This window comes from Oryzias latipes, chromosome 5 (assembly GCF_053564925.1).
Source record: "Oryzias latipes strain Hd-rR chromosome 5, Olatipes_Hd-rR_3.1".
Classification (NCBI taxonomy): domain Eukaryota; kingdom Metazoa; phylum Chordata; class Actinopteri; order Beloniformes; family Adrianichthyidae; genus Oryzias; species Oryzias latipes.
Window position 1 is genome coordinate 2,756,369 of NC_136241.1, and position 15,356 is coordinate 2,771,724.

General features: G+C 40.2%; 1 protein-coding gene across 3 annotated transcripts in view; it reads left to right on the forward strand.

Moving 5' to 3' along the window:
* The window catches only part of slc4a8 (solute carrier family 4 member 8), a 59,047-nt gene extending 45,018 nt beyond the window's left edge, over positions 1-14,029 (forward strand). The window contains exons 20-26 of one of the 3 annotated variants that reach the window (XR_002289655.2): positions 8,837-8,905; positions 9,545-9,718; positions 9,796-9,927; positions 10,011-10,114; positions 10,283-10,385; positions 10,541-11,661; positions 12,349-14,029. Coding sequence is in view for 2 of the 3 variants with exons in the window: in XM_011494584.3 (XP_011492886.1) it covers positions 8,837-8,905; positions 9,545-9,718; positions 9,796-9,927; positions 10,011-10,114; positions 10,283-10,385; positions 10,541-10,546 (588 nt within the window). In the remaining variant the exon portion in view is untranslated. Of the gene's footprint in view, positions 1-8,836; positions 8,906-9,544; positions 9,719-9,795; positions 9,928-10,010; positions 10,115-10,282; positions 10,386-10,540 lie in introns of all 3 variants that reach the window. The other 2 variants (XM_011494584.3, XM_020701442.2) reach the window with 2 other exon arrangements.
* Positions 14,030-15,356: the final 1,327 nt, after the last annotated feature.

Genomic DNA, 15,356 nt, shown 5'->3' on the forward strand with positions numbered 1-15,356 from the left:
ACTGGCATTGCTACAGGTGAGACAGTTCTTGGGCAATCACACTTCATGTGGCCAGAGTCACGGTAGTTGAGACACAGTCTGAACAACCGCCAGTGAGAATGGGTCGAGTGTTCGTTCGAACTACAAACCCTACATTGGGTTGGCTAAAATCTCTGGGAGGCAGGAGAATTTCAGACTGACATCACCCACGTTGGCTAGTTGCAAGAGAGGCAGAACATAAAGAGAGGACTTTATCATACATATCCACCATCTGTTGAGAAGGATGCCCAACTACAGGTGGAGATGGAGTAAATGTTACAGGTGCTGCATGTGAAGGAGGCAAAGAGCGAGCAGTAGAGGGTTGTAGATGACACACAGGCTGAACACCCTGAGCTTGGTTCTACCAAAGATATGGGGGTGGGTGATGAAACACTAACTGGACTGACGGTGGGAAGACCCACCGTCTGGCATTGACTGTGAGCATGGACACCCCCAACCTGTTGTGTGTGAATCCGTGCCCCCCTAACCTTCCTGACATGTGCTTCTGCACCTTAGCTGCCGTCCATTCCTCGGTAGACTTTACGTGAGATAACAGCGCAAGAGCAGGATCATGACAATGATTAATGAATAGATTTGTTTGGACGAATCCAGTAATCCATAGCATCGTCAACAAATTATTATGTTATAAAAGTCTCTAATCGGAAGAGCAAAAAATGTCCGTTCACTGAAATTGTTTTTAAGAATATCAAAGACGGCTATAAACATTTCAATGGGACTCAGCGCGGGCCGAGACCGAAGTTACACTTTGACTACATCCCTGGCCTTACCAGCCAGCCGGGGCATGACATTGTCAAACATTTCTGCAGGGGTCATACAGTTCACCCTGGGCAGGTAACATTATATGATATCCTTCCATTAGTGGATCGAGAACGTATCGGACCGATCACCTCTAAAGTATGGGGGAGCCTGCACATCTGACTGAACAACCATCCGCACCTGCGATAAGTCATTGTGACTACATTGGTGGGATTGGCTGTCAGCAGGCTGAGGCTGGTGCTGGCTGGGCTGGTGCATAACAGTGAGATTTGCTGTAATAGTATCCACAATCTGCTTTGCGAAATCAGTTATCATGTCACTGAGAGCGTCATTCAAGACAACCTGACTGGGCTGAGTCTGCAGTATCACAACTGGTGTGGAACCAGCAGCAGGAACGGAGAGGTTTATAAGTGACTTGTCAACAGAGCTCTCAAAATCACAGGAGGGAACTGGCCTGCCCCTCCCAAATGAAACAAAATGTTGACCCCTTCCCAAACTGAAAGTAACCTGATGACCCACGGGGACTATGTTCAGCCATGTCACTGATAAAAACAGCTCTCAAAAATTACACGATGAAACCAAAAGAAGAAAAATAGTTGGTCAAACAGGGGGGTATTCCAAAAAGGAGGTTATGCTATCCCCCCCGTTAAGTTTGAGGCTGAGGAGGATTACCTCAGCTTTTGGTTCCAAAAACGAAGGTATGTTTCAGGGTATGTCAAGTTGCCATAGCAACTTATGATCTGAACATAACCTGGTCTGGAGCAGGTTTAGTTGAAGGTTAGTTTGTTTTCAGAGAGGTGAAGCAGCATGGCGTCTCCATTTGAAGATGATTTAGTGGATGAAGAAGCTCAGATAATACTTTTTCCACCATGAGAGGGTGATAAGACCACATATGGATGTTGGAAAAATAAACCTTTTTACTTTGATCTAACTTAATTATTTGCTTCAGTTAAGATACATCTTTTTTTTTTTAAGTTCAGTCAACCTAAATATAACATGTAGTTATCAGACATTTATTTTACTTTCATTCAAATTAATTCAATTAAGTAGGTGTAACTTTGGTGCTGCTGTTAGATCGGTAGCACAAGGAATTGTGGGATACCATTCCCTTTGCATGTCTGGACGGATTTGGGTTTAAGTGTGGGTTTTTGACCAAATGTGTTTAGTTGTTTAGCTGTTTTACTGCGTTTTGCTGAGTTATTTTGTCCTACTATGTTTAGTTCTTTCTGCACCATGAGTGAGAGGATAATGAGACTATTTAGCACCACTGCTGCATTTTGTTAAAAGAACTGATGTTAAACTCAGATTCACGATAATTGACTGCATAATTTATGTTGTAAGTCCTCACTGCAATCCTTCATTTTAATGTTATAAAAATGAGAAAATCTGCGGCCTCAAACTTTGACATAAGAGAGTATAAGAAGTACAATAAATTAATTTGGAAAAACATTTAATTGAATTTAAGTAATATGACATTTAGTTAGATAAATATGTAAAATTGAGTTGTATAAACAACTATAGAGTTGGATAGACGTAAGAAATCCGGTTGAATAAATTTAACTAAATTACTTGTTACCAATTGAATTAATTCATTTAAGTTGGATAATTTGTACATATACGTACTTTCAACATTTTTAAAAAAAATAATTAATTTAAGGTTCAGCTGTAGCTCACCTCTCCCCCAGGGGATGGGTCAAATGCGGAGAAGAATTTCCCATTGTGGGATGAATAAAGTATAATAAAAAAATATATATATAAAAACGCCCCTCTCACCCTCCGCGGGTGGTTTCTCCTCCAAGCTCGGGTCCTCTACCAGAGGCCTGGGAGCTTGAGGGTCCTGCAGTATCTGAGCTGTTCCTAGCACTGTTCTTTTCTGAACTGAGAGGTCTGAGGTCTTTCCAGGGATCTGTTGTAGCCACTCCTCCAGCTTGGGGGTTACTGCCCCGAGTGCTCCAATTACCACAGGCACCACTGTCACCTTCACTTTCCAGGCTTTCTCCAGTTCTTCTCTGAGTCCCTGGTATTTCTCCAGTTTCTCATGTTCCTTCTTCCTGATGTTCCCATCGCTTGGTACTGCCACATCCACCACAACGGCTTTCCTCTGTTCTTTGTCCACCACTACAATGTCTGGTTGGTTCTCCATTACCATCCCATCAGTCTGGATCTGGAAGTCCCACAGGATCTTTGCCCTCTCATTCTCTTCCACCTTCAGAGGTGTTTCCCATTTTGACTTTGGGGTTTCCAGTCCATAATCTGCACACATGTTCCTGTATATTATGCCAGACACTTGATTGCTTTCCCTGCCAGCATCTTACACCCTGCAGTTATGTGCTGTATTGTTTCAGGCGGCTCTTTGCACAGCCTACACCTTGGGTCTTGTCTGGTGTGGTAGATCTACACCTTGGGTCTTGTCTGGTGTGGTAGATCTGAGCCTCTATGGCTCTGGTGCTCAGGGCTTGTTCCTAAGCTGCCAGGATGAGTGCTTCAGTGCTGTCCTGTAGGCCAGCCCTTTCTAGCCATTGGTAGGACTTCTTGATATCAGCCACTTCAGTTATGGTCTGGTGGTACATCCCATGCAGGGGTTTGTCCTCCCATGAGGATCTGTCCTCCAGCACTGTATCCTCTGTTCTCCATTGCCTGAGACATTCACTGAGCACACTGTCAGTTGGGGCCTCGAGCTTGATGTATTCATGCATCTTGGATGTCTCATCCTGGATAGTGGCTTCTTCACTCACTAGTCCTTGGCCTCCTTCCTTGCGGTTAGCATACAGTCTCAGGGTGCTGGATTTGGGGTGGAACCCTCCATGCATGGTGAGGAGCTTTCGTGTTTTAACATCCGTGGTCTGTATCTCTTCCTTTGGCCATCTTATTATTCCTGCAGGGTATCTGAGAACTGGCAGTGCGTAGCTGTTTATTGCCCGGGTCTTATTTTTTCCATTGAGCTGGCTTCTCAGGACTTGCCTTACTCGTTGGGGGGTATTTAGCTGTTGCAGCTTTCCTTGTTGCCTGCTCCAGGTTGCCATTTGCCTGTGGAATTCCAAGGTACTTGCAACTGTCCTCGATGTCTGCTATTTTTCCTTCTGGGAGTGAGACCCCTCCTGTGTGGACTACTTTGCCTCTCTTAGTCACCATACGGTTGCATTTCTCGAGCCCGAATGACATCCCAATGTCAGTACTGTAGATCCTGGTGGTGTGGATCAGGGAGTCAATGTCACGCTCGCTCTTAGCATATAGCTTGATGTCATCCATTTAGAGGAGGTGACTGATGTTGGCCCCATTTCTGAGTCGGTATCCATAGCCAGTCTTGTTGATTATTTGGCTGAGGGGGTTCAGACCTATGCAGAACAGCAGTGGGGACAGAGCATCACCTTGGTATATCCCACATTTGATGGACACTTGTGCAAGTGGCTTCCCATTGGCTTCAAGGGTGGTTTTCCACCTTCATTGAGTTTCCTATGAAGGCTCTTAGGCTGCATTTCCACTGCAGGTCTTGATGCCCAAATCCGATTTTCTGACTATATCCAATTTTTTGGACGACCCGCTTACATCACCTTTTAAAAGTGACCCGTATCCGATTTTTGCATTTACACTATACAATGTTGACGTTCTGAGGACTACGTAGCAGCATTTCCGCCTTCCGCGGACCTCCTTCGGACTTTTGTGTGACTGCGATTGTCATGGAGGCAACGCAGCAACGGAAGGGGGCGTTGCTTTAGGCGCTCCAGGATGAAGCAGGCGAACGAGAGGGGATGCGAAAGGAAAAAGGGGGGCTGCTCGGCCGGCTTATGTGCTCTCTCTGAGTTTTGAATGAGGAAGTGTTTGCAGACGTGCTGTACTAACAGTTTGATCCAAGTGCTGAATCTTTCCTGTGCGATGACTTCTCTTTTTCCGATCGTGGTCAAAAACGCACGGGAGATTTTCCTCCAGGGCCGATGGCGGATACTCCTTCGGGGTTCACTTTCCCGTTCGGAACCCTCAGCCTCCAGAGTGGGTTAAGAAAGCCTCCAAAACAGTTCTTTTGGGGGAGACACCTTCTTTTTATTACGGTTCTCCGACACTCTCCCGCTCCGCGCTCACACCCTCTCTCCTCTCCTTACACACACACGTACGCGCGGTCCCCATCACATACACGCCCCCACTCCGCAACAACACAAGCGAAGATATAACCGGCTTCTAGCCTGTTCCATAGCAACGGTGTCCAGCTTGATTAGTTACCGTTTGCGTCCCGACCGGGACCGGACCGGGACCAGACCGGAAATAACAGCGGTTTCCCACTACGGTCTGAAGCCTGAGGCTGAAAGGTAACCCGCTGACAGCCACATCAGCACGCAAAAGCACCTTAATAAGTCATGTGATCTCAGTTGGGGGTGTCCTGAGTTGACGTCACTGACGTACGACTCGTATTTACTGGGGAATATCCGAGTGGTCTGCTTACATGGCACACGCAAATGCATGTATCCGATTTATTTCCACATATGAATGAGGCCTGTATCCGATCTGAGAAAAGTGGAATCCATGCGCTTTTGTCCTGCTTACACGTTCACCGATCATATCCCATCTGTGCCACATGAGAGGAAAAAATAGGAATTAGGTCACTTGAAGTGTAAATGCAGTGTAAATGCGGCCTGAGAGTCCTCTTGATGTTGTACAGCTCCAAGCATTCAGTGATCCATGTGTGTGGCATTGAGTCATAGGCCTTCTTGTAATCAATCCAGGCTGTGCACAGGTTGGTGTGTCATGACTTGCAGTCTTGAGCGACTGTTCTGTCGACCAGGAGTTGGTGTTTGGCTCCTCTGGAGTCTCTACCAATGTTACTCATGAATTGATCCATGTGCCTATTTATCTTGGTTGCAATGATGCCTGACATGAGCTTCCATGTTGTGGAGAGACAGGTTATTGGCCGGTAGTTGGATGGGACTGCACCCTTTGGGGGATCCTGGATCAGGAGCCTTTGTTTGGCAGTTTCCAGTGCTTCAAGTATAGGCATCTGGCTGTATCTCTTAGGTACTTGCTTTATCATGTACCTCTTTGAGCCTCTGTCAACTTACTCACATCCCTCCGAGTTGCCTTGATTTTGGCCTCTAATCGTTGCTTCCATGGTGGTTATTGTTTTCTCCCATGGTTGCTCTTATAGGCAGGCATCTGAAGGATCACTGCTGCTGAAGTGTAAACCAGTTCATTGGTTTCTGTGATGGTTGTGGTAGGAATTGACGTCAATACATCAGTCACAGTTTCCAGTCGACTTTCAGGCGGTACATCATATATTATATATTATATTCTAACAGAACCATTCTAATTCTATGGTTCTGTTAGAATATATATATATATATATATATATATATATATATATATATATATATATATATATATATATATATAAATATATTATATATATATATATATATATATATATATATATATATATATATTTTAATGCTTTCAACCTTTTTAAAATAAAAGAAATATAAAATTTGCAATCATAAATGTTAGCAACTGACATTTGGGCCAATTAAACCAGACTGCACACCATAAATAATCATTGTTTTTCATACAGTCATTCATTTTCTCACGTTGGAAAAATACGTTTATATTGCCAATGTGTCTCCCAATTATACATTTGGTGTAATAAACAATCTTTTCAGACACTCGTTAAAATTAAAAATGGCATTATTAGTTATGAGGAAAAGAATTTTAGGTTGCAAAATGAAACGTTATATGAAAATATAGAGCCCCAGCAGATCTAGACTCTACGTAGCTATGTAGTTTGTCCAAGCGGTGTTACCGTAGTGTGACGTCATCATTAGTCGCGGGACCACGAACAGGACCCCCAACAGTTATTGCAGGCCAACTGTAACTTTACTAAAAAGTTTTGGAAAGACTGTACACGTTTTATAAATCATACATTTGACTCACAATTTCAAATGAAATTTGAAAATATTTTATTTGGCCTACACAAAAAAACACAAAATCAAACATAAAAGTGGCAATTAATCTAATTATAATATTTAGTAAGTTTCATATTCACAAATCAAAATTTTCCTCATCACAACTCTTTTTCCCTGTTATAATTAAATAAATAGAATCTTATTTACACACTATTTTTTTTTAATTTATTTAACCTTTATTTACCCAGGAATTGTCCCATTGAGATTAAGAATCTCTTTTTCGAGGGAGTCCTGGCTACGGGGGGATACAAAAAAAACCTACAACGTCTGTCTCCACTGAGAGTGAGAGACTCATTAAACTAAAGGAAAACCAGGAAGACTTTTCCAACAGGTCATAGAGCTTTTTGTAGAGATGGATTGGCGCATGGACTCAAAAAGTAAGGCCAAACATGGTTTTCAATGTTTCTCTTTTAAAAAGAACATGGGAGTAAGTGATAAAAAATTGTAAGCATTTGAAAACTGAATAAATCTTAGGGCTAAAAGAAATATTTTTTATTTTTATGATCATTTTCACAGACAACATTTGATAACTGATTAAAGCACCAGAATTTGAAGTTGGAAAAATACCAGAAAAGGTTACTGAGGGTCAAATATGTGCTGAACACATCTGTATACTTTAGTTTGTTTACAGTACATATGAATAATTAATACACAAGAAGAGTGTTCTATCCAAGTCCATAAAATATTCTCTGTAGGACAAATATCTTCTTGTGTGTATTTTATAAGCTGTTACCTGCTGTTGGATAAATTGGAAAATATTCAGATTTTGTAATTGTAAATCAGACTCCAGAGGAGTGAGTGCCTCACCAGCCATCAACCTCACCGCACGTCACTGTACGGCAAGGATGGGGAACCAGTAGCCTTTGGAATATATAGGGGGTCAGAAGAATAAGGAAGGAGGGGTTATGACTTGGAGTGTATTGCAGCAGTTTGTGAGAGATCTCTCAGGTATGGTAACACTTCAACAGATTTTGTGCCATTACAAAATGAGATAAAAGTGATCCCGGTTACACATGTACCCAGAAGTAAGACGACTTGATCTCTAAGGCACTGCCTTTTGCTCCTCGTGGGTGCCACCCATTTCAGGATATCAACCTCGGCAGTGTGTCTGTGTTTCGAACAAACATCATCCAAACTTTTGCAAAGATGGATGTTCCTATTGTGCATACAAAAGGAAAGAGTTTACCCGATCACCACTAGCTCCACAGAGAAAGTGGGTGTGTCTGTTAGCCTGGGGGCGGAGCTCAGTCACAGGTTTTTTTTCCGTGTTTGACACATCCAAAAGGTGCACCGGGTGTTAAGGCGCGGGCACGTTAACGCCCCATTCGGACCCTCAAGGCCTCCAGAGAGGGTTAATAAAAGAAACAGTCTCTGTTCTTTAGAGGAAACCTTTTTTTTTCTACTGTTCTCCCTAACTGGGTAAAACAAACTGAATGTGTGATCACAGACTCACTTGAGCTCAGCGTCTGTTGTTTCCCACACCATGAGTTTAGGGAGCTGTGAAGAGAAGTGACTCTCATGTTGTTACCATTGATGTAGATGGTTAAAGCAATTGGCTGTACTGCTGTATATTAGAGCGGGCATACTACTCTTTTCTTTTAAGTGCGCCTTATAGTCGTGAAAATGCGGTATCTTGAAAAGTTCCAAGTTCGGAGCGTCAGTTCTTTACCTTTTATTACTACCTCACATTATTCAGAAGTTAAAATATTGTGACTGGTTGTATGCAGAACTTTTCCAGATAGACAAAATGCTAGAGGAAGATTGTTCAGGTTCATCCTGTCTTACACCAGAGCTCAAATGGCTTATAAATGATTTTCTGTAGTGAGGACATCCCATAAAATAACTCCTCGGGTTAAATGTAAAAACACCAGATGCCTGATATGTCCGGAAATGTACGCACTCTTATAAAACCAAATTTATTGTATTATTTTGTCTTTGTGGAAGGCCCTTACAGAGCAGCCCTGAACTTTTTTTTTTAGCATTTCAAAGAAAACATTTCAGACAATGGGGAAAACTAAAAATCAAAGTTCTTGGTTTAAATGAACATGGAATTACTCGTTTGATACTTAACAGACGTATTTTGTGTCTTCTTTCAGTTTATTCCCATGCCGGTGTTGTATGGTGTTTTCCTTTACATGGGAGCTTCTTCATTAAAAGGAATACAGGCAAGATGACATCTCATTATTCCTATAAGTTTACATTTTATTAGACTATCTTTCTTGTACAAACTTTATAAAAATGTTATCAAATTCATCTTCCAGTCCCACTCCGATCTTCTTTTGGTCTATTTTCAAAGTGTTCGCAGGGGTCTTTTAATCCTCATGTTGTTTTTATCCAAAATCCCCAAACCTGTGTTGTTTTCTAGAGCATATTTACTGAAAAGCGGCTAGAGATCATTAGAAATTCCCCTCTGAGCTGTGGGTGGGAGCGTTGGCGTGAAGCAACCCCACCCCCACCTCCCCTTTCCCTTACTGAAATCTTACACCTGCTTCTGATTCACTACAATTTTGGAAAAGAAAATACAGACATACAATTTTAATCTTAATTTTCTTTATCCATGTCTTCCATCATCTGACAAAATGCCACAGGAACATATTAAAAACAGCAAAAACACAGTTTCCATCAGAGTTGCTCTTAAAACACCTAAAGTCCAGTGTTTATAGCATTACCACAACAGGATATACCCCTAACTTACAATCAAAGCATCATGCTCAACATCTTAGTTAAATAGTTTTGTTTTTCAGTTCAGCTGTATTTTAAAGAGTGAAACTGTCGGCGTCTTGATCTTTGATCTTTTTTTTTAGTTTTTCGACCGTCTGAAGCTGTTTGGGATGCCAGCAAAGCATCAGCCAGACTTCATTTACCTGCGTCATGTACCTTTAAGGAAGGTGCATCTGTTTACCGTCACCCAGCTCACCTGCCTGGTTCTGCTCTGGGTCATCAAGACGTCCCCTGCTGCCATCGTCTTCCCCATGATGGTACTCTGAGTCCGTTTAGCATCTGAGATATCTTCACTTGTTCCCTCTCATTTTTCCTGTGTACTTTCACCTTTTAGGTTCTGGCTCTGGTTTTCATTAGAAAGCTGCTGGACTTGTGTTTCTCTAAACGGGAACTGAGCTACTTGGATGACTTGATGCCTGAATGGAAGAAAAAAACCCTTGATGATGCCTCCAAAAAGATGCAAGAGGTGCTCTAAAGGCAGTCTCTACATGCGCAAGAGTTGATAAACATACAGAAAAGCATTTAATTTGACCATGTTCTGGTTTTTAGGAATCACAAGTCATGCTCACTTCAACCAATCAAGATCCATCTGTTGTTCAGATTCCCCTGGAGACCACAAAGCCTTCTCAGAATCCAAAAGCACATGATCCCAGGTAATATTTACCCTTAGTTGGACTAAAGGCATTCTGGAAATGACTCATTTTCCAGCCTGTCTTTTGGTTGACACATTGCTTTTAATGGTGTCTAACAGACAAAGACTTTTCCTCCAATCAACCCCTTGTGCTCTGTATGTTTGTGCGTTTCCACTCCCCGCTTCTTAGGTGTGATCCCTCTGACATTAACATATCTGATGAAATGTCTAAAACCACCATGTGGAAATCTCTCAACTCCAATCAGAAGGACATTCGTCCTGTTATAAAAAAGGCAAGGTCCTCCCCTTCTTTGTTCCTATCCCCTCTTTCTGTGGACGTTTTCCTGCTCCATAGTGGCCACCGGCATTTTTCAGTCCTTCTTCTTGTTAAAAAGTGACCTTTGTGTAGTTTGCTGTTACAACATGTATTGTGTGTTTCCTCCTGCAGGATTGAAGGGATCACATTCATCGATGAGTAAGGAGAAACAAGCAGACACAGTTCTGTTCGTCTGTCCAAAACTACTGGGCTGTAAAGTTAAGTTCTAGTTCCTGCACAATCAAGTCCTAACTCCTGGCCTCCAACATTCATTTCTGCACAAACAAATCAAATGATGCAGTTCTCCTGTGTGTCTACTTACATAAGCCAAAACCTTAACTCAAACATTAACTCATGACCAAAGCAGCAGCATCAGACTATGCATGCACAAATGCTTGTTCAAACTGCTAGAATACATCATCTTTGATTCCAAAACAGAATTTTTAACTCTTATTCTTTGGAAAGAAAATGAGAAATTATGAAAACATTATGGCGTGTACTCACGTGTTTCATATAGAACAATTTGACACCGTTGTGTCATAGCAACGGACTTTTGTCGAAATAAGTGTTACCGTTTTTTAATTTTCTTCCTGTTATCATGCATTAGTAAGTTACAGCATTTACACAGATTTGTTTTGACAACTCATTTTACTCTTATATGATATTAATAAATGATATATTATATAATTCCTTACAAAAAGGAATTTGAAAGGAAGTGCATGTCCTGCCAACACCAGCTGACGTCAGAAACTAACACTATACCGCAGCAGCTACAACAAAAGAAACTCTGTCTCTGGATCTCTGTAAGATCGAATCATAAAATCTTCTGCTGAACATGCAAAATCTCAAAAACGTTAAGAGCACCACAGCATCAACAGTGTAGAGCGATTCACATTTAGTTTTATTTCATTTTTTGCGTAACCTAGCTAAACATCTTTCCTCCATAAACTGACTCAAAGTCTACTGCTCTGACAGCAGAAGAGAAAAACTGAAGAAATATTTTTATTTCATCATAAAGGAATGAAGAAATAACATTTGACAGGAAGTTTACTTTACCTGGCAGCAATAAAATGTTAGCATTATAGCACATGCTAATATTATATGTAAATCAACAGCTTATCAGCTTTGCATTTAAAATAAAAGCAACTAATTGCACTCTTAGGGACGGTCATCCTGTAACCAGGTTTTAGTTGAGATTACACTTAAAACGTCAGATGAGAAACAGGAAGTTCCATTCGACTCACCTGATACAGGTGTGAAAAGTCTCCTGGCTAGTTTACCTGAAGGTTTGGATCCACTCAGACACTTTGATAGGCGGTGAGAACAAGCAGGAAAGATCCATAAAACTAAAAATATTCATTTGTTTCTTAAAATAACATTTTATTAATGCATCTACAAACTTTTTGTTTATTTTCAGTGATGACAAAAAACGTAAAAGGAAAGAACGTTTGATTTCTGTGTTTTAATCCTTTGCTGTTTTAGCCATTTGTTTTGGAATGAAGAACTATGAAGAACTACATTTTTTCTTCCGTGTTCTGTCCTACAATTCCAAAAAGTCACTTTACCTCGATGCCCCTGGAAACAAACCACCTTAAAGGACGTCACACACTGGCAGTTAAACAACTGCATCTGCAAGTGTGGACGACCGGATGAGCTTCAAACTAGGCCTTCAAAGTTAAATAAGTGAACCTAAAGAATATCGTATTTGTGTTCGGGTGTCTCTTCTGGTACGTGTTATTCATCATTTTTGGGTTGCACTGAGGATTTTAAAGCAATCAGTTAGTTTTATCAAGTCTAAAATGCAAACAGAACTAAGTAAAAATGTATCAAGGTATTCTTCACCTGTCCAATAATTTTGGGGAATTTAGATTTGGAGAGATTAAAATAAAAAAGTGAAAAAAGAATTTTGGGACCAAAAACAATCCAATGCAGCAGTATAGGAAGATTAACGAGGGCCGGAATAATTTTCGATTACAGGTATTAGGGTTGTTTCGTTTCAGCTTCAGTTCAGTTTCTATTGCTATGATGTTTTGTTTTAAGCTAAACTTGAACATAAAATATTGCCCTGTTGTAAAACCTAAGTCTCTTCTTCCTCTTTTGGCTTCTCCCATCCGGGGTCGCCACAGCGAACAAGTTGTAAAACCTAAGTCTAATCTAATTTATTATCTTTATTGTGGGTCAAATGTGGATCTTCTCTGGCTGGTTTCACACACTTGTTTCGCTTTAAAAAAAAGGATGACCAGATTGTTGTTCAGCCAAAGCAAAGAATTTCTTTTTTAAAGCACTTTCTGTAGATAAAGAAACGACTCTATTTTTTTCTAGATCTTTGCTTTCTTTTAGAATTCATTTAACAAAAATACAAAGTTTAAAAACAAATAAATATTACGTATTTTTGATGCAAAATGATTTTATTTTATGAATATTCCATAAATGCAAGGAAAAGTAGAAGAAAGAGAAGACTTACTGATGCTCATCTGAACGAACTCCTGCTGAAATGCAACCAATGAATCATTTCAACCAAAGGACTGATGCTTAATTTAGTCTGTAAAAACTCAAGTATTTATATTTTTCCATGTCTTGGTATGTAAACATTTACAGTTTAGGATAAAGTTGCACATATACTGAGATAGTTGTACTTTCACCACATGCTTGATATTGTTTCCTTTCTAAATAGATTCTTCTGAAATGTATGCAAACTAATAATTATGAGTTTATACTTCCCCGTTTTATGTCTTCCATTGCTGTCTTTTCTGTTGAAACCACTTAAAGCAAAATTCACAGCGGTTAAACCCCCTGGTTAAGATGTGTGGCTCCACCTAATTGAAGAATGTTACCCTTCTGAAGTGTAATCATGTCAACCTTCTTTAAAAGGATCATCTGTTGAGATGGGGACCCTGCAGCTCACAGAAATAAGCAACATTTGTTTGCTTTGTAAATAAATGTACAAAGTGAAAGCGTGGGAGAAATCCAGTGGTGCAAATGAAGGGAATGATTATTAGCTACTTATGTGAGTTTAAAGACTAAAAGGCACAACAATTTGAATTTCTTTGAATTAACTTAACCTTAAACTAAGCTTGGAACTCATTCTTGTGGATGTGGATGTATGCTAAACATACAATGAACTGCCTTGATTATACTGTGAGTAGACTACATATACTGTAAACTCAGTGCATAGAGGTCAATTATTTAGATGGATGTATTGAACAAATCTATTTGCAGTAGATAGAATGTTTCCTAATATGCCGTATTTCCTCTTACATTCATACACATCTGGATTTCTAAAGGCTGACTTTTTCAGAGTTATGGGATGTGAAGTGTGCTTTAAAAAGTTTTTATTTTGGATAATCTTTATTTGGAGTTCTTTAGCGTCCTTATCTTTGTGTTAGACAGTAAAATCAGTGCGTGTCCTCCTGAATGCGTCGTTCAGAGTGACAGGATGTGAGGTGATGGAGTGAGAAAACAGGAAGCTGAAACGTCATCCTCTCTGGAGCCATAGAAAGTGTTAGACCGTGTGTCTTTACACAATAATTATTCTGGAACAAAAATGTTTGTTTTTATATTCATGTGTAAGTTATGATTTGAATATTTGCACTAGGAAAATAAACAAAAGTTAAAGATGCATCTTTGCTGTTGAGTCACTTCTCTGCAAACTGTATATGTTTAATGGACACCTCAGTCCAGGGGTCTGCAACCTTTAACACCTGAAGAACCATCCAGGTTTTTTCTAAACAACATTTTATTTAGATTTTTAATTAGTTGTACAAAACAACATAATGAGAAGAAAAATGATAAGACAAAACACAGCGGTCCGGGCTAAAATAAAGGAAAATACAATTAAAGGACAGAAAGTCCATGGACAAACACAGATACTAAGAATAACCAGTGGGGCGAAAAATGATTAAGTCAGCCACCAATTGTACAAGTTCTCCCACTTAAAAAGATGAGAGGTGCCTGTAACTTTTCATCATAGGTCAGTGCTTCTCAAATAGTGTGGCGCGCCTAGTGGGGGTTTCAGGCACAGGTAATGCGGCAATTGTCCGGTGCGCACAGGGGGGGGGGGGTGACAGCAGCTCAGTGTTTGGAAAAAAATCTGCGCCACTGTTGGTTTCCTATGATGTGTTATATGACAGAGTTTGTAACAGCCTGAAACTGTGAACTGCCGTCCCTGCAGCTGCTCCTGTCTGCTGTCACTCACGTGTGTGAGAATGAAAGGGGGGAGGGGTAGTGGGCTCAGGCTGTGAGGTGGAACGGCGCACGGAGCACAGCCTAGATTGCCCAACACCAGGATCATCGTGTGCCTTTAGATTCCTCAGTTCATGCTAATAATGTCATTCTTTATGAATTATTGTAGACATTTTGATGATGTGTCTTTATTTCCATCAATGTATTCTTTGTCTGCCTGTGGTTTAGTTGGTGTCAGTATTTGACATACAGACAGCAGGTAATGCAGGAAAACAGCTGCACTTTATGAGATCATAAATAAATAATCCATCATTGAGAAAAAAAATTAGAGCAATGTTTTAATCTATTTCTTCAGATTAAAAACGTTAAATACATTGGTGGTTACTGTTTCAGATCAATTTATATTTAATGTTATTTATTGATTGAATTATTTTTCTCAGCATCAAATGGTTCAGTTGTTGAAAATGTTTCTAGTTTAAATAAAGAATGACAGATTTTTTTATTTCAGGCACTTTAAGCTTCTTTTCTGTTTTAGACTAGAACAGAGTTTCTGTGGTAAAATAAAGTTAATATTTGTTGAAAGTGGATTTACATTGATTTTTTTTCTTTTGATAATTTTAAAAGATACAATTTCAGGTATACTTACACAATTTCTATACGTACTAACCTAGTATAACGTCACAGCGCGAGTGCGCGTCCACTATGGAGACCAAATAACTCTCTAAGGACACCAGAAACCAAAATATTGACCTGCATCAGGCAGAAG